Source organism: Acomys minous (assembly GCF_964271855.1).
Source record: "Acomys minous genome assembly, chromosome: 8".
Taxonomy (NCBI): domain Eukaryota; kingdom Metazoa; phylum Chordata; class Mammalia; order Rodentia; family Muridae; genus Acomys; species Acomys minous.
Window position 1 is genome coordinate 18,056,782 of NC_140489.1, and position 27,691 is coordinate 18,084,472.

The 27,691-nt window shown below is 43.7% G+C and overlaps 1 protein-coding gene across 3 annotated transcripts in view; it reads left to right on the forward strand.

Annotated features, from left to right (window-relative positions):
• Nucleotides 1–11,689: 11,689 nt before the first annotated feature.
• PPP4R3A (protein phosphatase 4 regulatory subunit 3A) overlaps nucleotides 11,690–27,691 on the forward strand; it is a 45,968-nt gene continuing 29,966 nt past the window's right edge. For 2 of the 3 annotated variants that reach the window (XM_084793879.1, XM_084793880.1), the window contains exons 1-2: nucleotides 11,690–11,832; nucleotides 26,245–26,300. In XM_084793879.1, the coding sequence (XP_084650005.1) occupies nucleotides 11,691–11,832; nucleotides 26,245–26,300 (198 nt within the window). In that variant the 5' untranslated portion in view covers nucleotide 11,690. Of the gene's footprint in view, nucleotides 11,833–25,176; nucleotides 25,255–26,244; nucleotides 26,301–27,691 lie in introns of all 3 variants that reach the window. The other variant, XM_084793881.1, reaches the window with a different exon arrangement.

The window sequence follows — 27,691 nt, forward strand, 5'->3', positions numbered from 1 at the left end:
CACACACACACACACACACACACACGCAGGTACCTACACACAACACACACACACTAACATACTTACTACATATACACACATAAGAATAAAATAAATCTCTAATAAAGGTAGTGCCAGCAGGTTTTTTTTTTCCGTGTGTGTATGTGTGTGCATATATACAAGTGAGTAGCACACACCTGGATGCCGGAAGTCAACGTTGGGTGTCTTCCTCAACCACTCTCTACCTTAGCTGGGTTTTGTGTGTGTGTGTGTGTGTGTGTGTGTGTGTGTGTGTGTGTGTGTGTACTGTGTGTGCCCATGAAAGTCAGAAGAGGGCACCAAATCCCTCGCAGCTGGAATTACAGGCATTTGTGAGCTGCCCAGTAGACATGCTGGGACCTGAACTCTCACTGAGCCCTTTTTCCAGTCCTTTTACCTTACTTTTTGGGATCTGTTGCAGAGACCAGAGCTCGCTAACTGACTACACTCGTCGGCTGGCTTCAAGGATCTGCCTGCCTTGGGTCCCTTGACACTGGGGTCACAGGCATAAACCACTGTGCTCATCTTTTAGGTGGATACCAGGATCCAAACTCAGGTCCTCACTCTTTCTCAGCAGGCACTTTACAAGTGAAGCCGGAGTGTACCTCAGGGCCTAAAAACCACAGACTATCTAGATCCTAGTCACTCCGTCCTGGGAAAATGTGCTTCTACCCTCTTTGAAAACAGACTTGCCCGGTGGTGGTAGCACAAACCTTTAATCTCAGCCCTCGGGAGACAGAGGCAGGAGGATTGCTGTAAATTCAAGGCCAGCCTGGTCTACACAGCGAGTCCAGGACAGCCAAGGCTACACAGAGAAACCCTATCTCAAACAAACAAACAAACAAACAGGCAAGCAAATGAAAACAACAACAAACCCAAAGCTGGGCGTGGTGGCGCACACCTTTAATCCCAGCACTTGGGAGGCAGAGGCAAGAGGTTCGCTGGGAGTTCAAGGCCAGCCTAGTCTACACAGCGAGTCCAGGACAGCCAAGGCTACACAGAGAAACCCTGCCTCAAAAAAACCAAACCAGACCAAAACAAAACAAAAAACAAACCAACAACAAAAACAAATAGACTCGGGGGTGGCTGGAGAGGTGGCTCAGAGGTTAAGAACACTGCCTGTTCTTCCAGAGGTCCTGAGTTCAATTCCCAGCAACCACATGGTAGCTCATAACCATCTATAATAAAATCTGGTGCTCTCTTCTGGCTTGCAGGTGTACATTCAGGCAAAACATTGGATACATAATAAATAAATCTTTAAAAAAAAAACAAATAGACTCAGTTATACAAACAGACAACAGTCTGTTTCCTGTTGCTATGTTTTACAACTACTTTGAAAACCAGTGCTCTGGGGCAGATGTTTTACTGTGCTTTGAGTTTTACGGGTCAAGAATGGGGAAGGCTTGGCTGGCCGGTCCCTGGTCTGAGGCCTCTCCCACAGTTACAGGGGAATGCCAGCCCTACTCTTCTCTAATGAAACACACATGAAGACAGCTGGTGATAGTCATCTGGAGCTCAGCCAGAGCTCCCTACACCTGTGCGGCCACAGGTGGCCTTCCTGGCAGGACACATGCTGAATTCCTGTATAACAGGAAGCATTCCAAGAAAATAGGCTGACTCTCCTTGCCCCTTCTGTCCCAGTCTCTGATGTCAACAGTATCGATCCGCATTGTTCTGTTGGACACAAGCTGTTGGGGATCTGCCCAGGTCTGAGGTGGAAGGAGTTGTTGTTGCGTTTGTTTTTTTAGTTTGTTTGGTGGTTGGAGGGGATAGGTTTTGGAAGGTTCAAGCCCTACCTGGGCTACAGAGATAGGGTCTTATTATAGCTCAGGGTGGCCTCAAACTTACTCTGTAGTCCTTGATGGCCACAAATTCACGATACTACTGCTTCTGCCCCCAGAGTACTGGGAGGCATGTGCTACCTCAGCCGGCCGAGACTCTTCTTATATAGTATAGGCTGGCCCCATGCTTGCTGTGAAGCCAAGGAAGATATTGAATTTCAGATTATTTTTTCTGCTTCAACTTCCAAGTGCTGGGATTACAGGCATTCTCCACCATGCCTGGTCTAAGCAGTGTCTAGGACCAAATCCAGGGTTTTGTTTCTGCTAAGCAAACTTTCTACCAACTGAGCTACATCCACAGTCCCAAGACTCCACTTTTTAGAAAAAAAGTTTATTTATCTTATTTCTGTGTATATGTCTGAGCATGAATGGATATATAGGTACCATCTATACGCAGATGTCCACAGAGGCCAGAAAAGGGTATTGGATCCCATCACTGAGGATACAGGCAGTTGTGAGTCTCCTAATGTGGGTGATGCAACTGAACACGAGTTCTATGCTATCTCTCCAACCTCAGCCAAGATATTCTCTCTCTCTCTCTCTCTCTCTCTCTCTCTCTCTCTCTCTCTCTCTCTCTCAGGAGGCAGTATCTCAAACCCACAGAGATCCACCTACCTCTGCCCCTGCAAGGGCTTGAAATGGAGGCATGTACCATCACAACTGTCTTTGAGGGGCTGGAGAGATGGCTCAGTGGTTAAGAGCACTGCCTGCTCTTCAAGAGGTCCTGAGTTCAATTCCCAGCAACCACATGGTGGCTCACAAGCATCTATAATGTGATCTGATGCCCTCTTTAGGAGATAAAGCACTTGTAGACAAATAAAGCTTAAAAAGAAACAATCAAACAAATAAAAATTTCTTTGAGTCTTAGAAAAATGCCAAAGAACTTGAAAATAACTTTTTTTTAAACATTTATTTTATTTGTGTGGGAGAGAAAGAGGTGTGTGGCTGTCGGAGGACAATTTAGGGGAATTGGTTCTCTCCTTCCAGCATGTGGGTTTCAAGGATCAAACTCAGGTCATCGGGCTTAGCAGCAAGTGCCTTTACTCACACACTAAGGCATCTCAAGGCACTCTGAGAGTAGCTTTAGAACCACCGTAGGTATTTGGAACTAGAAGACAGCTCAGCAATGAAGAACACGTGCTTCTCTTGTAAAGAACCCAGTTTTCTTTCTCACCACTCACAGGGCGGCCTCACAGATGCCTGTAATTTCAGTCACAGGAAATCTAACACCCTCTTCTGGCCTCCAAGAGCACCAGGTACACACACGCACGCGCACGCGTGCACACACACACACACACACACACACACACACACACGTGGACAAACACTGATACACAAAAAATAAATCTTTTTTTTCCAAAAAAGCCATCTCAGGTGTTTTCTCATGCAGTTGTTAAGAGAAAGGTTGCTTCTGCATCAGCGAAGCAGGATAAATTCCAGAGGTTAGGGTTAGGGTTAGGTAACCCTAACCCTGAGAGGGACCGGATAGGAAGGACAAAGCCATCTCACCAACAGACCTCAGGAAGGAACTGCTCTGCCATGGGAGATAGCTTGAACCGCCGCCCCCAGAATGTTCTGCTTTCTTCTCAGGGGTGCGGACATTTCTTTACATCGAGGATGGAGTTGTGGGTACACACAATATACACATGCCTGTCCCTCTCACTTGTTAACAGTCTGAAAAATGCAAACTCTATTGGACTGACTTCTGTCAAGTACAAAAAACCCTAGTTACTGTGACTAGATAGTGAGAGACTGAATTGTTTCATTGTTTAAGGAACATCATATTGGCCTCTTTAAAAAAAAGTAACAAGAGTGTTTGGAATTACAAAAACCAAGGCACAATCTGTAGGCCATTAGAGACAGCTGTAAAAGTGTCTATAGTCTAGTGATGGTGCACACCTGAACTTGGGAGGCAGAGGCAGGAAACAGAGATTTGAGGATGATCTGGTCTACATAGCAAGACTATGCCATTTTTTAAAATTAATACTTTTTATATCTACCATCCTTGCCACTTTGGATTATGAAAGATGGAAAAGAAGCCAGGTATGGTGGCATAGTCCTGTATTACTCGTACTCTGAAAGTACAGAGAGAAGGAGCAGGAAAATTCAAGAACATTCTTGACTACATACTGAGTTTGAGTCCATCCTGGGATATATACAATTCTGTCTAAAAGTGGTGAAGAGAAATGGGTGCACAGGCACTTGTATACTCAAAAATAACAAGTCATTTTCTCTTTGTCAAGATAATAATAATAATAATAACAACAACAACAATAATAACAACAACAATAATAATAAACAACCCACCACAAAAATACTTCCAAATAAAAAGTGCTTTGTCATCTGGACACCAAAGATGTTAAATTGTGTATAACAGGATTCGGGGTTTAGTAAAGTACAAGACATAAAAGGAAGCAGGGATTTGACATGATCTGGAAGGGATCCAGTACTCCCAAACAGAAGGGAGGAAGATATGTGAGCATTTTTGCAGATGGAGGCCTTCTCAGAACTTGAGTAGATGCAAACTTTAATGTTTACTCTTTTTCCCCCCCCCCACCAGGGACCAAGGTTACTATGTAACCATAGATGACCTTGCACGTCTGATCTTCCTACCTCCACCGCTGAAATGCTGGGATTAGATACTAAGTTTTTCAAATCGAAAGAACGAATTGTTTAGAAGTTTCTCTATTGCCTGAGTGAGTTCAGAGTTAGGTCACTAGCCTGGGGTGTATAATACGACCTCTCAGAAAAGGGGAGGGAGCAGAAAGAAAGGAGAAAGAGAAGGAGAGAAAACTGAGAGGGTTAAAAAAATATGAAGAGCAGAGGGCTAGGTATATAGGTCAGTGGTGGAGTTCTTGTCTGGCACGCACAAGCCCCGCACTGGAACCCCAGCATCATGATTTTTTAAAAAATGAAGACAGAGAACGGCCAGGCGTGGTGGCACACACCTTTAATCCCAGGACTCGGGAGGCAGAGGCAGGCAGACCTCTCTGAGTTCCAGGCCAGTCTGGTCTACAAAGTGAGTCCAGGACAGCCAAAGCTACACAGAGAAACACTGTCTTGAAAAACAAAAACAAAACAAAATAAACAAAAAAACCAGAGAAAAAGACAAATACATGATACTACTCAAAAAAAAAAAAAAAAAGATAATGGCCTATTGTGTCAATTCACAGTTGTTCGTGTTATTATTCTTCAATAAACTGGACAATATGTTCCTACATTCTTTTTTAAAAGATTTATTTGTTTAAAAAAACATTTATTTGTTTATTTATTGTAGGCTCGATTTTCTTAACAAATATATTTTATTAACAACTTATTAACCAAGCATACATCACTTATAACCCGACTAACCGAAAAATATTGGAAAAGAGGATTAAGGAACACAATAACAAAACCGTAATGATATCAGTTCCGAGGAATGATTCTCCTGGCACAATCAGCAGAATTTCTTCTATTGGAACCTGGAATAACCAGAACCCGAAACCTCAGCAGGAGCCGGAGCCCCGAACCCTTCACTCAAGCAGTTCTCTCTAGGAGCGTCTCGAAGTGCAGCGCTTAACAGCCAAAACTACCCCAAGTCTCCAAAAGCCCCGCCTCCAGTTTTGCGCTCATTTATATATCTTCTCCTAGAGTCTGGTCACGGGATCTTTTCAGCTGGCAACAATCTAGCTCCTGCACAAGGTGGTCGGTCTTCTAGTGGATTAACCGCACCTGTTCTCTCACAAGACCGTTCCGATCCCACACTTGGGATCCTAAAAAACAGGTTTATCTCTCCTTCATCTCCCCCTTTTTATTTAATAAAATAAGCTATATACAACAAAATAATAATTATCTATTAAGTCAATATTTGCAAGGACCAGTCCGTTTGTAATTAACTATTTTTAAGAATATTATTCCACTATCCTATGCTACTGATTCTTATCCTAATGTCTAAATTTTTTAAACTAAACTTATATTAATACTGTAGCTATCTAGTATTCAACTCCATTAGAGACCCCAGAAGGAAAATCTATCTAATATGAAGGAAGTGTAGGCAAGCAACTTCCAAAAGTATTGACAGGACAGAGAGCTAACTGTCTAGACAGTCACAATTTATTTATTTATTTATTATGTATAATAATGGTCTGCCTGCATGTGTACCTGCCTGCTAGAAGAGGACACCAGATCTCATTATAGATGGTTGTGAGCCACCACGTGGTTGCTGGGAAATGAACTCAGGACCTGTGGAAGACTAGACAGTGCTCTTAACTTCTGAGCCATCTCTCTAGCCCATGTTCCCACATTCTTGAGTATAACTAATACATTAGCAGATAGGCTTTAGACTACGCTGACAAACTTAACGTGTGTGTGTGTGTGTGTGTGTGTGTGTGTGTGTGAGAGAGAGAGAGAGAGAGAGAGAGAGAGAGAGAGAGAGAGAGAGAGATTTTTTTTCCAAGACAGGGTTTCTCTGTGTAGCCTTGGCTGTCCTGGACTCACTTTGTAGACCAGATTGGCCTCGAACTCACATTGATCCACCTGCTTCTGCCCCACCCGCCAGTGCTGGGATTAAAGGCGTGTACCACCACCGCCTGGCTTTTTTATGGTTTTTCAAGACAGGGTTTCTCTGTGTAACAGCTCTGGCTGTCCTGGGACTCGTTCTGTAGTCCAGGCTGGCCTCAAACTCATGGAGATCCACCTACCTCTGCCTCCTAAGTGCTGGGATTAAAGGCGTGTGCCAACCACCACCCAGCAAATAAACCCTGTCCTTTTTTAAAGATTTATTTATTATTTATACAATGTTCTGCCTGCATGTATACCATACAGTTGCTGGGAATTGAACTCAGGACCTCTGGAAGAGCAAACAGTGCTCTTAACCACTGAGCCACCTCTTTATCCTTTTTTTTTTTTTTTTTTTTGAGGCTGGGTTTCTCTGTAGATTTGGCTGTCCTAGAATCACTCTGTAAGCCAGGCTGGTCTCAAACTCACAGAGATCTGCCTGATTCTGCCTCCCAAGTGCTGGGATTAAAGGCGTGCACCACTGCTACCTGGCTTGGCTTGCCACATTTTGTTCTATTTACAAATTTCTTGTCATCAAGAGTTAAGTTTGAGTCTGGCAGTGGTGGTGGTGCAGGCCTTTAATCCCGGCACCTGAAAGGCGGAGGCCAGGCGATCTCTGGCCAAGCCTAACCTGGTCTACAGAGCAAGTCCAGGACAGCCAGAACTCTTACATAGAGGATCCCTGTCTCAAAAACAAACAAACAAACGAAAATGTGGCATGCCAACAAATAGCAGTCTGTATCTGGAACTTTGCTCTGTACCCCACATGTGAACTTTTGGTACTGTAAATAATCTAAAAGTAAAAGAGTTGGCTGTGTGCACAAGAATAGAAGGCAAAAGATTGCTTCACGTTCCTCTGGTTAAACAGATCTTGTGTGTCCGACTTTGTTTTAATTGTCAACTTGATACAGCCTAGAGTCCTCTGAGAAAACACTCCCTTGAGGAATGGCCTCTACCAGACCGCCCTATGAGCATGTCTGTTGGGGATTGTCTTCTCAGCTGACACAGGAGCACCCAGTCCACAGCACGTGGTACCATTCACTGAGAACTTTGTCTTGTGCTTTATAAGAAAAGTAAGCAAGAGGGGGCAAAGCAACCAACAAACCACATGCCTCCAAGGCTTCTGCTTCCGGTTTCTGCTTTGAGTTCCTGTCCCGATTCTCTCAACAATGGACTATGACCTAGAAGCAGAAGCCAAGTAAATAACTTCCTCCTAGTAAATGTATGAAAATATAAGCTCTCAGCTATGGCTGCAGTGTTGTGCCTAGGTCATGGTGTTTTGTCACCATTAATTAAAAAGTAACATAGCACAGCCGGGTGTGGTGCCGCACACCTTTAATCCCAGCACTCGGGAGGCAGAGGCAGGTGGATCACTGTGAGTTCGAGGCCAGCCTGGTCTACAGAGTGAGTCCAGGACAGCCAAGGCTAACATGGAGAAACTCTGTCTTGAGAAACCAAAAAAAAAAAAAAAAGGTAACAGCACAGACAGGGAGGCTGAAGCAGGCAGATCTCTGTGAGTTCGAGGCCAGCCTGGTCTACAAAGTAAGTCCAGTACAGCCAGGGCTACACAGAGAAACCCTGTCTCAAAACACTTAACCTGTGAGCCATTTCTGCAGCCCGAAGAATTTCACTGTGAGGATTTTGTTTGGTTGGCTGGTTTTGGTTTTTTGAGACAAAAAAAAATTTTTTTTTTTGCTATGAATATTACCAACATAGAGATGGTCCCTTTGTGTATGTGTGTTGAGAGAGTTTTGGTTTCTTTAAAAACCCAGTTATATTATATGAATGTTTTTGTTTTAATCCCAGGTATGGGATAAGAGACTGCTTCACAGCAGGTGATTGTGATTTGCCTTGTGCTCTAGCAGGGGCGTGCTCTTAGCCAGCAGTTTAATTCTGGGGCCTCTGGAGAGGGTATGAATGGAAGAGGCCCAAGAAGACCTGTGGTGGCGGCTGCTCCCTGTTGGTCCTACTGCTGTGTTTGCTGAACTGCTGGGGATTTTGACAACAAAATTGGACTTGCCTCAAGGAAAACTCTACTATGTCCCTAATCAGCAGAAAGTAGTCTATAGAGGTCTACACCCCTCTCCCCCTCTTTCTTTCTCTCCTACTAGTGTTGGGGGGGGGTTGGAAGGGAGGTAGAGGTGTAAGAACCCAGCAAAACAGATTTTTAAAATATGTCAACGTGTGTGTGTGTTTGTGTGTATATATATATATATTTTTTTTTTCTTCTTCTTCTTCTTCTTTCAAAATAGCAACGAGCTAGTCCTAAGGCCTGAATGTACACCACCTTAGGTAGGGTCTCATTCCTTTCCTCAGTCACTTTCTAGGAATTTTGCTAAATTGTCAATCTTTTTTTGTGTTGTTTCTGGTTTTGTTTTCTGAGACAGGGTCTCTCTGTGTAGCCTTGACTGTCCTAGACTCACTTTGTAGACCAGGCTGGCCTTGAACTCACATTGATCCACCAGCCTCTGCTTCCCTAGTGTTGGGATTAGAGGTGTATGCCACCATGCCCCGCATGGCCTTTGTGATCCCGAGTTTTACCTTACCAATTGTAATCTTGTCAGTTGCCACTCAAGATCTGTTAGAATCCTTAATAATCTTTTGAAGACAGTAACTTTAAAACCGGCCCAAACCATGTATTTGACTATTGTGGAGGAAAGTAAAAACAAACAAAAAGCCACAAAAACTGTGAGTCTTTTTGTTTGTTTGTTTTTCGAGACAGGGTTTCTCTGTGTAGCCTTGGCTGTCCTGGACTTGCTTTGTAGACTAGGCTAGCCTCGAATTCACAGCGATCTATCTGCCTCTGCCTCTCGAGCGCTGGGATTACAGGGGTGCGCCACCATGCCCGGCTAAAACTGAGTTTTTGAGAAGCCTAAACTCATGTACTGGGGGATGTCTCTCTGAGCTCCTCACTTCCTCTTAACTCCTGCTTAAATCTGTATTAAAATATCTATTTAATCCCAGCTCTGCTGAGTACGGGCTACTCAGAAATTCTGAGACACACATATTCTGGTTTGGCCTGATTCAAAGTCTCTAAAATACACTTTATAGGGACTAGGAAGACCCAGAGTATAGCAATTTAGAATAAAGTTATTCTAGAGGGGAATAGCTCCAGGAGACACAAATTAGCTTATAAATGGTTTCCTTTATCAGAGTAAGACAGGAGACAACCACAGTGAGTCTGGCTAGATGTGCTTTATTCGTTTCTTTCCTCCAGCAAAAGTTTCAGAGGGATGAAAACAACAGTCTCCTGTTTGATGCGTAAAGTATTAAGGCAGATAAGGAATTATTCAGTGTGCAGTGCACGCCCTTGATCCCCGCACTTGGGAAGCAGAGGCAGGCGGATAGCTGTGAGCTTGAGGCCAGCCTGGTCTACAAAGCAAGTCCAAAACAGCCAAAGCTATACAGAGAAACTCTTGTCTCCAAAAACAAAGCAAACAAACAAAAACAAAAAAACAGCAGTTCTCAAACCCCTGGTGGTCAAGTGACCCCTTCGCAGGAGTTGCATATCAGACACTCCGCATAGCATATATTTATATTATGATTCATAACAATAGCAAAGTTACAGTTAGGAAGTAGCAACAAAATAATCTTGTGGTGATGTGGGAGGGGAGGAGTCACCACAACAGGAAGAACTGTATTAAAGGATCACAGGAGTAGGAAGATTGAGAACCACAGCTTTAAAAAAAAAAAAAAAATCAGCATACTGATGCTTGAAACGATTGCATTCCAATCTTCAAAAACAGCAACTGCTTTGGTTTTTTGTTTTGTTTTTTATGTACTTCCTAATTTTGTTTGCAAATGCTTTCAGATATGCCTGTGCAAGCACTTGTATCTGAAGGAGGTGAGGAAGAGCCCAGCTTTTCACATCGGTTGCTTAGGGCAGTCAGAGCAACATAGTGAGACCCTGTGTCAAAAAATAAAAATAAAAATTCATCTTGATCATACAGTACTGCATTTATCTTCGCAAGCCCTTCAAGGTGTATATTGTTTTGTTTAAAAAAAAAAAGGAGTGGGATGGCGGTGGGGCTAAAGATCAGCTCTGATGACCAAGGGAGAAAGGAAAGCAGCCTCTGTATGGTGAGGTGAGCGCTCAGAATGACTGACCCCTGCGAGCTATGCCACGCAATGAATACCGCGCCAAGTGTTCAGACTTGCCCGGCCCAGTGCGTGGCTCACCGCATCCCGCCGACCTCGCAGTCCGAACTGTCTTTTCCCAGAAGCTTCTCAAATTTCAACCCAAGGGAGGAGGAAGCCCGGAGCGACTGCAAAGCGGTCGGGGAAGTCACATACGGAGAAGGGCGAGCTCCGCGGCCAGAGTCCTGAATGCCAGACTGTCTCGCAAGGGCGCCATCCCACTCCACACCCCTTTTCCCAACCTAGAGCCGAGCTGATGACGAATACAGGGTGCGACGGACGCACACGCAGCCCGCGCTTGCACGACAGTACGTGCAGGGCATCGCGAGGGAGTCCCGGTCCGTCACCGGCGCGACTCGCGTCCCGCCTCCTCCGCTCCCGCCACCCCCGCAGCTCCGCGTCCTCCGTCGGTGCGAGGCCTCCGCCGCAGCGAGGCCGCTGGCTCCGGTCCTGTCTCTTTAAGTGGTGGGGCCTGCGGGCCGCCCCTGCCGCTACTGCCTAGGTGGCCCCGCGCGCCGCTTTTGAGGGGCGAGCCAAGATGGCGGCGGCTTTGGCTCTGTGAGGAAGACGGAAGAGGCGGTGGAGTAGAGAAGGCGACTTGGAAGAAGAGCCAGGGGCTCTCGGGTGGCCCCGGGGCGTTCAGCGTCTCCCCGGCAGTGCTAGCTCATCGGCTTCGGATGCTTTAAGCGGGAGGAGCGGAGCGAAGGCTCCGGCTGCAGTTGGCTGGGCCAGGTACAAGGAAGGAAAACATGGCGGCGGCGGCGGCCTGAGGAGGCGGAGGCGGCGGCGGCGGCGCGGGAAGCGGCTCTGCGGAGGTCATGGCGGAGGCAGGAGCAGGGCTGTGAGCCGAGCTGCCCCCTTTGTGTGAACGGCGGGCCGATAGGGCCGCACAGCGCTGCGCCTCCCTTGCCCGGGGCTGCTGGGCGGCCGCGCTCATCCGGCCCGGACAATAGCGCCGAGGAGCGGGCGGCGAGAGAAGGCGGCGGCGGCGGCGGCCCAGGGCTCGGACCCGGGAGCGGGCCATGCGAGCGGCGGCGGGGCAGCTCCGCGGCGGCCAGCGGCGACACTGAGGTCCCGGAGTCCTCCGTCTGCGGCCGCCCGCCTTTCCCGGACACCGTCCCCGAGGGCCACTCGGGCGGGGCCCCCCCGGCCGGCAGGATGACCGACACCCGGCGGCGGGTGAAGGTCTACACGCTCAACGAGGACCGGCAGTGGGACGACCGGGGCACCGGCCATGTGTCCTCCGGCTACGTGGAGCGGCTGAAGGGCATGTCCCTGCTCGTCAGGGCCGAGAGCGACGGTGAGTGGACCTCCCTGGGTCCCGCGGAGCAGTGGCGCTCGGCCTGGGACCACCGGCGGTGGGGGTCGGGGGTGCGGGCGGGAACGGCGCCCCGGGATCCCCCCAAGTCTCGCGGAGCTCTACGGAGGGGTAGCCGAGGTGTCTCCTTAGCCCGAGAACCTTGTGGTGGTGAGCGTTCGAGCCGAGGATGGGAGAGAGCGGAGCACGCTGCGCCGTGCCGCCTCCTCGGGGCGGAAAGGTCAGAGACCCGGGATCCCCGGTCCGGCGTGGGGGTTTGCGGGAGCGTGACCTTGAGAAAGGCGTTTGAACGGATACCGTCTGCCCCCTTAGTTCGCCAGTCCGTGAAGCAGACGTGAAACCTTGCTTGGAGCTCGTGAAGTTTAATAGCTGTTGCACACGTGGGGAGAGCGCTCGCTGCTCTGGTGTTTTCGGGTTTTGTTTTTAAACGGTTTCCGCCTGTACCTTAAAGATCTTATGGGTTGGCGATAGTGGTCTGTAAATCTGGCAACTCCACCGGACAGAAAATGCTGCCTTGGCTTGAGAAGATAGCATTTGTCTTGTCCGGGGTTGGTTGTCTTTTTTCATAAGAAAGGCAGGTTGTTGTTATTATTGTTCTGGTGTTTGTTTGTTTGTTTGTTTGTTTCGAGAAACCCTACCCAGGGTTTCTCTTCATAGCCTTGTTTGCCCTGGAACTCGCTCTGTAGACCAGGCTGGCCTCAAACTCGAGAGATCCACCTGCCTCTGCCTCCCAAGTGCTGGGATTAAAGGCCTGCGCCACCACGCTTGGCTAAGAAAGGAAGACTTTGTTTGTAGTTCTACTGTGGGAACTCCTGAACCTTTGGAACATTTTATTGCAAGCTTTTCTGATTGCTTCAGCAAATAGTCCTCATTTGGCTCAATGAGCAGGTGGGGAGAAGTGGTTTTAAAACTTGAGTATGCCCTTCTGCTTGTGAAACAGTCTTCAGGGTCCAAAGACCAAGTTGTTCAAAATAACGATTTTACGTTTCTGTGTAGTTTTCCATTTTCCAGTTACATTCTGTGGGTTTCACTTAATGAAAGAAAATATACATGTTGGGCAAAACTTCTCAAATTGTTACTTTTGAGTATAAGTAGGGTAACCTTGTTGCATTAATCTGCAGTTTTATAGTTGGGAACTGTTTGTAATTGTTTTTTGTCTGAAATATTGCAAATTGTTTCAAAGATTGTTCTTCTTGGGACTGTACCCAGAATTCATTCCATGAAAAGCAAGAGTCTTCTGGCTGTAATTGAAGATTGTAGAAACATTGATTTGAGTTGAAAAATGGTAATTTGGTGTATAATGCCCATAGATGATCTTTATAATGAGACCCAAAATAAGTTAACATTGTTTTTTTGTTTTTGTTTTTGTTTTTGTTTTAAGCTACAGGTGTTTTTTTCTTCTAACATGAGAGGCAGGCAGTTAGTGAGACTTGGTCTGAAAAAAGTTTTTTGATTACAATAGGTACATTTTTCAGAGCTGAGTTCTTCTCTTGTTCTTTTTCTTTCTGAGTTCTGTTTTGGTTTTTTGAGACAGGGTTTCCTTGTGTAGCTTTGACTGTCTTGGACTCGCTTTGTACTCCAGGCTGGCCTGTAAGTCACAGAGATCCACCTGCCTCTGCCTCCCAAGTGCTGGGATTAAAGGCTTTTGCCACCTCTGCCTGACCTAGAGCTGATTTCTTACTTGGCTGTTAATATTCAAGTTGAATGTGTATGCAACTGTCACACAGCCTCTATCTCTACCTGTTTGTACACGTGGAAAACTTTTCTTATAGTAAATGGGAAGTGTGGGTTTCAGGGTTGTTCGCTGCTTATTTTGAGGATGGGATAACTGGGAATGCAATGCAGGGTCTCCAACATGCTAGGCAAGTGATCTACCACCCGACCACCTCCAACAAGCCCTTCAGTTGTGATATTTTAACTATATATAGGCTTTAGATCAGTTCCTTGAATTTCAGAAATAATATATGTGACCTTATTTCATATCAGTGTGCCTTATTTGATTATGCAAAGACCCTTTTGTTGCTTTTGGGGGGTGGAGGAACAGAGTCTCCTATAGTACCAGGCAGGAATCAAACATGACGTGTAGCCAAAAATCTGAAAGTTCTGATCCTCCTGTCTCTACCTGTCCACGTCCTGGAATTATTCGTATACTACCTCATCCATCCTGTCTGTTTTTTGTTTTAGAGCCATTCTATAGCTATGGCTGGGCTGCAGCTCAAAGCTAGTCTCCTGCCTGAGCCCCTCAAGTACTGGGATTACTGGCAGTGAGCAACCACAGCCAGCCAGTTTTACAACGACCTTTTGGAAGATAAGGATAAGTTGGATGAAAGGATAAGTTGTTACTGTCTTGGAGACCCTGTTCTCCTAACAAAGTGTTGTAAAAGTCCCGTGTTTTTGTTGTTGTTGCTTGGGTTTTGTTGTTGTTGGTGGTGGTGGTTTTTGTTTTTTGTTTTTCCCCAAGACAGAGTTTCCCTGTGTAGTCTTGGCTGTCCTGGATTTGCTTTGTAGACCAGGCTGGCTTTGAACTCAAAGCAATCCACCTGCCTCTGTATCCTGAGTGCTGGGATTAAAAGCGTGTGCCACCACCACCAGGCTGAAAAGTCTGGTGTTTTTATGCCCTTTATATTTTTAATCACTCAGGAAATAGCCTCTAATTCTTTCTCCCATTTGGAGTTTTGAAGTTCTAATTTATTAGAACAGTTAAAATGGCTTTTATTTTTACACAAGAGGAAAAGCATAATTACTTGTAAATTTGTGTTGTGAGGAAAGCTAATTCCAGAGAACGGATTTAAGCTGGGTGTGGTAGAAAGGCAGGAGGACCTCAAATTCAGGCCTAAACAAAGAAAAATCGTAGGATTTATAACTAAAGCATTTCCCCCTTACAGGTAAATTCTAAATAAGATGAGTAATAGTCAAAGTTTATTGAGGGCCTCCTATGTGTCTGGGCCTCTTTAAGCAATTCACTTGTAGTTACAGACATGATTCTTAAAAACCATTTTCAAATGTAGGGACTAGAATTAGCCATGTTTTATAGATAACTGAGAGACTGAGATGGTAAATACAGTCTATTTACACGCTATTTTATTCTTGACCTCCAAGATTATTTCAAAGAAAACAGAATTTGATGTATCCTGGGCTCTTGAATTTGCGATGTGGTGAGGATGACCTGCAGTTTCCGATCTGCCTCCATTTCCTCGCGCTGAGAGTAGTTTTGTTGTGCCATCGTGCCTTGTGTGGTGCTGGGATCAGACCCCAGGCTCTCAGGAGCCCCACCCCAGCCCTGAGGTCATTGGCTTGTTGAGATAGGGTCCCTCCCTGGCTGCTTACAGTTACGGTGTCTACTACTAGTTTGGCTCACCCATTATTGTATGGTTCTCCATTCTGGTACATGGAATTAAGAGAACTTTTTCATTATGATGAACAAAGAAGGGGTTTTGTTTTGTTTTTTCATTTAAAAAATACTTATTTTGTCTATATGATTGTTTTGCCTGCGTATATGTATATGCACCACATGTGTGCTTGGTTCCCTTGAAGGTCAGAAGAGGGTGTTGGATCCCTTAGGCCTCACTGTCATGAGCTACCATGTGTGTCCTGAAAACCGAACCCCATCCACTGTAAGAGCAGCAGGGGCTCGCGTAACCAAGACTGGTCTTGAGTTCCTGTCCTCCTCCCTTCATCTGCCGCTATGCCTGGCAAAATGGGAAGTATTTCTGGTTTTCCATAAAGTGGGTTATTTTCCAGTAGAAATTAAAATTAGAGAAATAGGTGTGGTGGCACAAGTGTATAATCCTAACACTTCCTTGTAATTGCAGTGTTTGGGGGACTAAAGCAGAAGTAACCCTAGTTCTAGCTTAGGCTTCATGAGAGACCCTTTCTCAAAAAAAGAAAAGGAAACTTAAAAAATTATCAAGGATGGGCTTGACCGCCAGTAATTGCCTTCTCCCCAATAAATCTTTCAAAAACATTGATTGTACATATGGTAACATTCTTTTTTCTCCATGGATTTGAGTTTTTCAGTTTTGTTGTTGTTGTTGTTGTTGTTAAGAATTTAACAGAGTCTGGAGGCATACATGTGTGATCCAAGTACTAGGGCTACATACTGAATTTTGGGACATCTTAGTCTAAATAGTAAATAGCAAGGCTTTGTCTCAAAAACAAACCATAAAACTGAAAAATAAGACACTTAATTTTTCTTTTTGATTTTTCGAGTCAGGGTTTCACTGTGTAGCCCGACTGTCCTAGAATTCGCTCCGTAGACCAGGCTGACCTCGAACTCAGAGATCCACCTGCTTCTGCCTCCCCAGCTGGGATTATAGGCATGCGCCACCATGCCCCGCAACACACCCCTCTTTTAAAATTAGATTTATTCTTTTTATTTTATGTGGTGGATGTTTTGGGTGGGTGGGTAGGTGGATATTTGGGTAGATAGATATGCACAATGTGTGTGTCTGTTGCCAGAAGAGGGTGTCAGCTCCCCTGGAACTGGAATTACAGATGGTTGTGGCCCGCCTTTGGGTGCTGCGAACTGAACCCAGGTCCTCTGCGAAAGCAGGAAATGCTCTTGCTGCCAAATCATCTCTCTAGCCCCAAGCATACCCTTTTCTTTAATAAAGGTGAGTTATTTTGTTTTCTCTCTTGGGTTTTATGGTAATTCTGTGTTCCAGCAGAGATTTAGTGTTCTGTTTCATTTCCCTCTTAACTTATGAATAATAATGTAAACCTAGACAGTTTTAGAATTGGTGAAGAAAAGTTAAAAGTTGGAATTTCTCCAAACAGAAGAGGGCTTTCTTATACTTGCCAGGCAGTGTTTTACACTGAGCTATACCTTAGCTTAAAAATACGCCCTCTTCTCATAAAATCATACCAATGTTCTTCGCTCTGGGTTGCTTGGACATTATCAAGAATAGTGTTTGGGGCTGGAGAGAGGCCTCTGTGGTTAAGAGCACTCAGTCTGCTCTTCCAGAGGCCATGAGTTCACTTCCCAGCAACCACATGGTGGCTCGCAAGCGTCTGCACTGGAACCTGATGTCCTTTTCTGGCATGCAAGTGTACATACAGCTAGAACACATAAAATAAATCTTTACACACACACACACACACACACACACTCACCCAAGAACAGTGTTTGGAGTGGGCATGGTGGTGCACCTCTAATCCCACTCCAGAAGCTGAGGCAGGAGAATGGTTCTCAATTTGAGGCTTTGCTGTCCTGTATTGAAAACCATCCTCAACCCCTTCCACCTTACCCACCAAAAATGTTTTTCCCCTTCCTCTCTGGTTTTTAAAGTCCTGGACTCAAGTGATTAGTTCTCCTACCTCAGCCTCTTAAGTGTCTGGACTACCTGGCTTCAAAAATTGTGTTATGTTTGGGTTTTACTTAAGGTTATTTATTATTACATTTGTTTATGAGAAGGGTGTGTGTGTGTGTGTACACACAGGCGCGCACGCAAGGAGGTCAGAAGGGTCACCTAATATGTGGGTCCCTACTGTACTCAAGTCATTAGACTTAGCAGAAGCATAGCATCTTACCAGCCCTACTTTAAACTCTAAAATGTTTTTACATTTCAAGATAATTTTATCTATCATCTGAGTTGCTTGTGTAACCATTAAATAGATTGAATTCTGTTAACTGAGACATGAAGGAAAGGAGAAACAGAGACATATTCAAGGTAGCACTGCTTACTGACTACTGAGACTTGGAGTCTGTGCTTGACTAGTGGGGTTTTCTAGAACTCTTTGGTTATGTAGTCTGTCACTACCTGCACTATAATTAGAAAAAGAGGCAGGTGCTGGGCATGGTGGTGCACACCTGTTATCCCAGCACTCTGAGAGGCAGAGACAGACAGATCTCTGTGAGTTCGAAGCCAGCCTGTTCTACAAAGCGAGTACAGGACAGCTAGGGCTACACAGAGAAACCCTGTTTCGAAAAACCAAAAAGAAGTATTTTGGGTGGAAAGGGTTTTCCTTCTGTTTTTTGTTTTCTATTTTGGCTGCTCTGATAAGAAGCATAGCATCTGTGTTTTCATGGCTGTTCTTTTTAAGTCAGTATTCATATAGAATCTTGCCTATAGTAAGCTTTGGGATGTATATTTAGTTATCCAGAGTCAAGAGCCCAGTGTGTACTTTGAAGAGAAGTACATTTTAAAATTTGTGTACAACAACTTTGTAGAAGACTTAGCAGTGGTAAATTAACCAAAACTTTAATAACTAAATGTGACAAGTTATGCACGTTTAATGACCATCAGACAGTGATGGGAGTAGTTCATCGGATCTGAGTATTATGGGGGCTGACCTAACTTTTGTGTTTTTAAAATAATTTTTGAAGACTTTATTTTATGTATGAGTGCTCTCTTTGAATGTACACCTGCAGGCCAGAAGAGGGCAGCAGATTCCAGTACAGATGGTTGTGAGCCACCATGTGGTTGCTGGGAATTGAGCTCAGGACCTCTGGGAGATCATTCAGTGCTCTTAACCGCTGAGCCGTCTCTCCAGCCCTTGGCTTTAATTATGGAGAAGGAAGGTTATGTTCACAATTGTGGTGCCCGTGGCGGTTAGAAGAGGATGTTGGATTGGCTGAGGCTAGTGATAGAGAACTCTGAAATTTTCAGCTTATCCCAACCTCAGCACGGGGTTGGGCACATTGCCCTGTACATGTTAGGCAGGTGTTCTCCTGAGCTACACCATCCCTAGCCCAAGAACTCTGTACTGATCCAGCTTCTTTTGGGAAGGGATATGCGATCCATATAAAGTTTTCCAGTTATGTATTTGTACTAGAAGTTTAGAAGTGGTGACAGTTTGCATGGAACGCTGACAAGGCAGTGTCAGGACCCGCAGGCTGTAATGTGCTGCTGGGTCACCATTGCCAAAGCTCCACTTCCTATTGCAAACCGTTGTTATTAAGTGCTAGTTGTATACTAGAGATTGGCTCAGGCCTTTCACATAAATTTCCAGCGAATACACATAGCATTGTTTTCCTAACCATAAATGTTAATGTTTTTATTCTTTGAATAGTTTTTCAGAGTTTTTCCCTCTACACTTAACAAGAAATGTGGGTGTGGAAGAGGGGGATTGTTTGGGTGTTTGTTTTTGCAGTACTAGCTTTGAGGCACTGAGAGTTGAACTTGGGGCTTACATAACAGACACACTGTACTGTTGAGCTACACACAACAGTAGCCTTCTTTTTGCTTGCCTTCCCCCAGCCCAGGATTATTTTAAACATGGGTATGTGTGCAGATCTGTGCAAGTGAGTTCTAGTGCCAGAGGAGTCCGATCCTGTGGAGCTGCAAGTGCAGGTAGTTGTGAGTCAGGTGGTGTGTGTGCTGGGAATCTGACTTTGGTCCTCTGTAGGGGCAGTGTATGTTCTTCCTAACTTCTTAACTGCTCAGCCCTCTCTCCAGCCCGCTCTTCTTAGTTTCTATTTTGAGATGAGTTTCTCTCACTTGCTCACATAGCTTCTTTCTGCCTCAGCTTCCAGGTAGCCTGTTGTCACCAGCCTGGACTCCATTAAAGATTTTCTTGAATTCTGTTACCACGTCTCTACTATAAAAACACTGAACAAAAGTGAGGAAAATAGCACCGAAGAGATGGTATGAAACATAGTGGTTAAACCATCAGCTCCCTTATCCTTATGTAGGTTCTGCAGCATCTCTGCCTGGTTTTCCTAGATTTAAAAAAAAAAAAAAATTTTTTTTTTTTTACATGCTATTTGTTTGTACACACAGGCTCAGGAAGAGATTGGGTAACCCATGGGAGTCAGTTTTTCCATCATGTGAGTCTGTCAGTCTTGGGGCTTGCTAGACCTTAAGAAAAAAAAATTGTTTGCTTGTATTTTATTTATTTTTGGTTGGTTGGGTTTTTTTGTTTTGTTTTGTTTTGTTTGTTGTTTTTGTTTTGGGTTTTTTTTGTGTGTGTGTGTGAGGGTTTGGTTTGGTTTGGTTTTTTGAGACAGGGTTTCTCTGTGTAGCCTTGGCTGTCCTAGACTCACTTTGTAGACCAGGCTGGCCTTGAACTCAGCGATCCGCCTGCTTCTGCCTCCCAAGTGCTAGGGTTAAAGGCGTGCACCACCATGCCTGGCTTGGTTTTTAATTATGTGTACCAATTAGTTTAGAGTTCTCTGAGACTTTCTGTGTTGCTTTCCTGAGAACCACGTTTGTTGGTCATCCGTTATTGGTATATTAGTATAGTTGGGCTGTCTGTGTCAGTTATACAAACCTCTCATAAAAGAGGCTCAATATTCCATTCTGTGTATTTGTGCAGTACCCTTTTGATGGCATTTCTTAAAATTTCACTTAGAATACCTTTGTTCTTACTTTGAGGATCCCACACAATTCATTTGGGTTTTATCCATTAATACTTACATATTAGAAACTAAAACTGAAGCCAGGCATGATGGCACACTCCTTTAATTCCAGTACTCAGAGGCAGAAGCTGGTATATCCAGTTTGAGGCCATCCTGGTCTACAAAGTGAGTCCAGGCCAGCCAAGGCTACACAGAGAAACCCTGTCTTAAAAAAAAAAAAGAAACAAAGACTTAGATATTTATTCCGTTGAAAATAATGTTTGATTATTAGCACAATAATGGTTAGATGTGTTTTTCTTTTGTGGTGGTGTTGGGTTTTGTTCTGTTTTTTGTTTTTGTTTGGTTGGTTGGTTGTTTTTGGTTTTTTGTTGTTGTTGTTGTTGTTGTTCTTTTGGTTTTTTGAGGTAGGGTCTCTTATTATGTAGATCTGCCTGTCCTGAAACACACTCCTAAAACTCAAAGACATCTATCTACCTGCCTCTCCCTCCCAACTGCTGGGATAAACCAGGTGTGGTGGTGCACACCTTTAACCCCAGGATTGGTAGGCGAGTGACAGGAGGATTGCTGTGAGTTTGAGGCCAGCCTGTTCTACAAAGTGAGTCCTAGACAGCCAAGGCTAAAACAGAGAAACCCTGTCTCAAAAATAAATAAATAAATAAATCAAAACAAAACAAAAACCACTGCTGGGAAAGATGTGTTTCACATGCCTGTGTTGTTTTGGGAGTTGGAGTGGGGAAGGACTGTCTTGAAAGCTCACTGCAGACTATTAAGTTACTTTTGCCAGAAGCCTGTGTTGCTTTTGATGAGAGCCTTTGAACCCTTCTGCTAAGGATCATTTTGCTATTGTTGTGAATTTTAATGTAAGTATTTTTGGAGACAGATTTGCTATAAAGAGGTTGAGACCCACAGGTTGAGAATCACTATTCTAAATGGTCTTATTTTACTCAGGCTTTTGGGGATGGTGATGAAATGCTTCAACTTTGAATGGGCAATTTCCCCCCTTTCTGTTGTCCTGGCTCTATAACATTACTGAGAAGGTTGAAAAGAACCTGCAAAAGGGCCTGGTATCTGAAAAATAATTGTCAGTAGGGATTAAATGGCTGGCATTGGATGTGCTGGTGTGCTTCCACTCACTTAGGAGCTGCCAAGCCGGTGTGTATGTTTCTTTAATTTTTTTTCTCCCCTTCAGTTCTGGGTATCACAAGCAGGGACTTGCACATGCTAAGTTAAATCTACCACTGAACAATACTTCGTGCCTTTTCTTCTTTTGGTTCATGTTTATTACCAGTCTTCTACACAGGACATTTAGTAATAGCTAGGGACACGTTTCAAACAGTCAAGTGCCAGTGTTGTTGAGACAGGTTCTCTACATCAGTCTGGGGCTTGTGGGTTAGGCTAAAGTGGCCGGCTGGCTGGCGAGCAAACCCCAGGGGTTCCTGTCTACTCTTCCAATGTTGGGATTACAAAAGCGTGCTGCTGTGCCAGGCTTTGGGAAAAGTCAGATTTTCATGGTTGCATGCAAAGTTACTTTACTGACCCATCTTCTGAGCCCTGGCTTTTGAATAGAAGAGTTGGATGGATGCGTGGATTAGACATGTGGAAAGTTTTGAGAAGATTGGAGAGAAAGGAGCCTCTAGTTGATGGGTTGGACATGTCTGAAACTACTTGAATTATAAAATAGGAGAATTTCAGGAGATAGGATGTAACCAAAATCAGAATACCTTCAGCATAAAAGCAAATAAGCATAATACTTGCTTATAGATTTTTTTCCCCTTATACCCATTATGGTGACACACCTGAAATACCAGCATTGGGAGGATAAGGCAGGAGAATCAGGAATTTGTAGATGGTTTGCACTACAAATGATTTCAAAGCCAACCACCACACACCTAATGAGAACCTAACTCAAGAAACGAGCCAACCAAAAATCTACAGTTTATTCCAGTGGTTCATGTTTTGCTAAAGCAGTGTCAAAGTCCATATGCCTTTTGTTGTTTTTAGAGCAAGTTTTTACTATGTAGCCTAGGATAGCCACAAATTAAGTTATTCTGCGTCAAATAGAAGTATATGTTAAAATATATGAATTCTTTTCCTTTTTTGTTTTTGTTTTGTTTTTTGAGACAGGTTTCTCTGTGTAGCCTTGGCTGTTCTAGATTCACTTTGTAGGCCACGCTGGCCTTGAGCTCACAGAGATCCACCTGCCTTGCCTCTCAAGTGCTCTGATTAAAGGCACGCACCACCACACCTGGCAAATTATTTTTCTTTTAACTTTTGGAGCATCCCATTTTCATTAAAGTTGGACATGCCTTTGACATTGGATTATAGATAAGAACCAACTTGACAATTTCTTTAGTAACTTCATTGGTGACAGTTGACACAGTATAAACACAGTTATCAAAGCTTATCCAGGACATTCGTAGGACTTCCTTGAGTGAAAATACAGGTCCTGCTGTAACCTTTTCTTTTTCTTTTTTAGAAGATTTATTTATTTTATGTTGCTGGGAATTGAACTCAGGACCTCTGGAAGAGCAGCGAGTGCTCTTAACCACTGAGCCATCTCTCCAGTGCTTTAACTTCTTCTTAAGTTTACCTTAGGTGCGGTTGCTTATCAGTCATACCACATGATTTACTTAGAATCCCATTCTCCTATGGAAAGGCGCTTGTCTTTTTATAGGAAGAACACATTTCAGTAGCTTCCACCCCCAACCCCCACTAACATTTATCTGTGACCTCTGAGATTAGACAATGATATTGTAGTCTATTGGGTATCTTTCCTCTAGGAAATCTACTTCACGTCATAACAGCACTTACATAAAGTTTGGCAGTTTCTCTCTTGATATGTCACCGGTATCTTTCCACTTTTGGGGTGTGATTTTATATATGTATGAATGTGTGTATGTATTATGAATATATGTCTATGTACCATGTGATCGTAGTGTCCTTGGAGACCGGAAGAGATTTGTCAGATTCCCTGAACTGGAGTTGTAGATGGTTGTGAACTGCCATGTAGGTTCTGGCAATTGAACCTGGTTTGGGTTGCCTTGGTTTGGGTTTTCGAGACAGGGTCTCTCTCTGTAGCCTTGGCTGTCCTGGACTCACTTTGTAGACCAGGCTGGCCTCGAACTCACAGTGATCCACCTGCCTCTGCCTCCCGAGTGCTGGGATTAAAGGCATGCGCCACCACACCTGGGTTCTTAACTGCTCTCTAGTTTCCACTTTAAAAGCAGTTCAAACATGTTAAATAACTCACCAACCCAAACCCAAAACCATAGTTTAATTTTTAAGGTAGCCCAAGGTTGTAGCCATTACCTCGATCTAATTTTAGAACATTTTTGTTTGTTCAACTCTCTACCTTTAGATATAGTACCTCTTCTAAAATAAAACTGTGGTGCTCAGGGTTGAACCTAGGGCCTCATCTAGTAGGCAAGCATTGCCAGTGAGTTACATCCCTAGCCCTTAAAATAAAAGTTTCTTTTTAAAAAATACCTGGGGTTCTTGTGGTGGTGATGGATGGTTGGTTGGTTGGTTGGGCTTTTGGCTGTTTTTTATTGTTGTTTGCTTTCTTTTTTGGTTAGGTTTTCGTTTTAATTCTTGTACTTTTTCTAGACTTAGATTGTTGTTTTGTTTTGTTTTGTTTTCAGATAGTCTTGCTGTGTATCTCTGGCTAACTTCTAGCTCCCAAAATGTAGATGGATTGCTTTTGAGGATTCCTGTTGTAATTCATAATGGATTTTGTTGAGCTAGATTATGTTTCAGATTTATTTTAAGCCGGCGTGGTAGGCGAATGCCTTTAATCACAGCACTCAGGAGGCTGAGACAGGTGGATCTTTCTGAGTTTTGAGGCCAGGCTGGTCTACAGAGTTCCAGGACAGCCAGGACTATTAAAGAAACCCTGCTTCAACCCCTCCCCACCCCCAAATATTTTTAGTGTGGTGAGCACATGAGTGCAGGTATAGACAGAGTCCTGGAGCCAGAGGTGGGTGTTAGGATTTGAACTTGTGTCCTTTGGAAGAGACATACATGCTTGAATCTGCTGAGCCATCTTACTAGCCCCCTGCTTTTTCCCATAGAAATCATTTTACCTATAATTACATATATGCCTGAACATCATTTTAGTGGAAAATAATAAAATTCAATTTTTGTTCTAGTAAAGGAACTGGAAAAATACAAAGATAGTTAACTGGGGCAGGATCTGTTTATTTTCTCAGTACTGGGGATTGAACTGAGCCTTGTATATGCTAAGGATGTACAGTGCCACCAAGCTGTGTCTTTTCCTATGACTTTACCATTTTCAGAAGTTCTAAATATCTGTTAATTTGCCTGCATGTTTCCTGTGGTGTATCACTGATGTGGGTTTTAATCTGTAAAACAAAAACCTGAAAATTGTGAATAGAATTAAATGCACTGGGAAATTTTTATAATTTGGCAAAAGTTCGGGGAAAGAAAGATAATTAACACACACACCCCGAAAATTATGGTAATTCTTGTCTGCACCCCAGTAAGCCAGAAATTAGGAAGGGACACAAAAGAAAGAAGACTAAAGAACTGAGATTTGGTGGGTGGGTAAACAAATGTTACCTTAAATTCTGAGAGGATAAGAGGCTTTAATGGAGTCTTTCTGAGTCGATGAATGCTAATGTATGGCTGATGTTACTTTGCACTGCTCTGAGCCAATAGTGAAAGGTTGCCTATACATTTACTAAGTGCAATTAGCTTAAGGACAAAGTGAATTTGGAAGTAGTAACCATTGGCTCTTTGTCAACTGTCTAGCCACTATTTGGAATGTGTGAAGCAACTGTAAAGTGTAATATGAGAAGGGAGGAAAGTGCTATATAAGAGAAGGACAGCTGCAGAGAAAAATTATTTCTCAAGCCAAAACTTCTTTTTAGAGATACTCTGTCTCCAACTAGAACTGGGTGACGAGATGTGAGGTAGAAATGGCGGATGAGCGTAAGGGTGGATGCTCACAGTCTGAGCTATTCAAAAGGCTGAGGTATGAGAATCATAATTTTTATTGTGTTACATAGTGAGAACACAACGGGAAGGACGGAAAAAATAGAAGAAAAAAAGTAGAAGAAAGAAATAGAAAATCAAGGCTTCTGAAGGTGACCTGGAAACCTACCTCTCCTTCATATGTAGTTTTGAGTTAACTTAGATAGCTACTTAATGCTTGATGTGAATTCTTTTCACCACACTGGTTACAGTGTATTGAGATCCTTATTTAAAAGTATTCTGTAAATCCTACAGCATATCAGACATTATTAACCCCAGGCTATCTTAAGTTCCAAACAAAATAATGGTATAGAAATGTTATTAACTTGATTGAGGTCAGTAAGTTATTTATTGAAATATTGTGCTGTGCAAATATGTACAGTTGTTACTTGTTGGTTAAAAAAAATTTTTTTTTCAAGACAGGGTTTCTCTGTGTAGCCTTGACTGTCTTGGACTCGCTTTGTAGACCAAGCTGGCCTTGAACTGACAGAGATCTGCCAGCCTTTGCCTACCACAGTGCTGGGGTTATAGGCGTGTACCATCACACCCACCAAATGGCTAGATTTTTATTGCTTCCCAGTCTTCATTCCTCATAGTAACCTGCCTGTCCTGTTTTAAAACAAAACAAAACAAAAAAACCCACAAAAATCGAAAGTATATTTGCTAGGTAGTTTAGTGTATCTGTTTCAAATGCTTGAGACTTGGTCTTAACCTGTACTACCACCAAAAATCCCCAAAAGCAAGTGTGTTTCTTAAGCTACAAGTTAGTGTATTTAAGTTTTTTTATTGTATTCATTGCTTTGTTTGTATATGTGAGAATAACTCTTGGTGCCAAGGTGCACATGCAGAGGTCAGAGGACAGCTTTTAGAAGTGGTTGGTTCTCTTCCACGGAGCGTTCCAGGATCAAACCCAAGTCCTCATGCTCTTGCAGAGAACACTTGACCTGCTGAGCCATCATCTGGCCAACCTCAAATTACATTTACTGAACATTTGTTTCTTAACTGAAGGTATACATGCAACTAACTGAGAAAATAAGCATGTGTATATATAAGGAAATCTGATTTTTCTGTTTTGCAATAACAGTTTTTTTCCTGTTTTATAGGTTCTCTTCTTCTAGAGTCCAAAATAAATCCTAACACTGCATACCAGAAACAACAGGTAAATAAGTGAAAATGTTGTGTTTTGTGCATTATCTTTTCAGTTTGGTAATTGAATAGTTTACCATTTGATTCCTTTTGGTTTTTCAAAACAGGGTTTCTCTATGTAGCCTTGGCTGTCTTGGACTCACATTGTGGACCAGGCTGGCCTCGAACCCACATCATCTGCCTGCCTCTACCTCCCAAGTGCTGGGATTAAAGACATGTGCCACCATACCTGGCTAACTTGATTCCTTACAATAAGAAAATCAGAACAGACTACAACATTTTGCCAGACTGGTAGTTAAAAAGTATTTTGTGTTTGTGTGTATCTCGGACCTGTGGAGGTCAGAGAACAATTTGAGGGAGCTGATTTTCTCTATTCTGAGAATCATACTTGGTTTGTCAAACTTGGTGGCAACCATCATTTATATCCTGGGCCATTTTGAATGTCCAGTCTGTGGTTTCTACCAGTCTATATATGATTAAAAGGTGATGTATGTTTGTTTGTTTTAAGTGTGTGTATGTATATTTTGCTTGCATGTATGTCTGGGTAGCATGTGCATGACCGGTTTCCTCGGGAGTTAGGTATCAGTCAGAAGAGGGAATTAGCTCCCATGAACTTGGACTTTGGAATAGTTGTGAACTGCTGTGTGAGTGCTGGGAATTGAACCTAGATCCTCTGCAACAGCAAGTGCTCTTAGCCACTGAACCTTCGCTAGCCTTGATGTAGTTTGCCTTCTGATGCTGATAAAAGAACTCTGTCTCTTGCAGGCTGACAAGCATGTGCTCACTTAGGTGTTTTATTTGTGTGTGTGTGTGTGTGTGTGTGTGTGTGTGTGTGTGTGTGTGTGTGTTTGCATGTATTCAAGTACCTTTAGAGCTAGAAGAGAATGTTGGATCCCTTGGAGTTACAGATGTCTGAGATGCCTGCTGGGATCTGAACTGGGGTCCTCATGATTATGCAACAAGTGCTCTTAACCATTTCTTCTCTCACACACGCGCGCGCACACACACACACACACACACCCGTTGCTGATTTTGGGGTATCCCCCCACTCTTTCAGTTCATTTACTTACTTTGTGAGAGAGTATGAGTGCTGGAACACGTGGCGCTCAGAGGACAACTCCGGTGTCAGTCCACTCTTTCTGCCTTGGGTTCTGAAGGCCTCACCAGGCTGGAAAGCTAAGTGCTTTTACCCATTAAGCCTCTCTCCTTAGTCCTCAGCCACAACTTTAAATCAAAAAGAAGAAAAGCCGCCTAAAGCTGAGTTCATATTACAGATATTCTAGCAACACATGGTTCTCTAAAATTACAGTAGCCATTTCTTCCTTTTTTCGTGAAGGAAAAAGCAACCATTGCTGTAATAATCAACTACTGTTAACATAGCCAAGTGGCTAAAGTTCCCTTTTT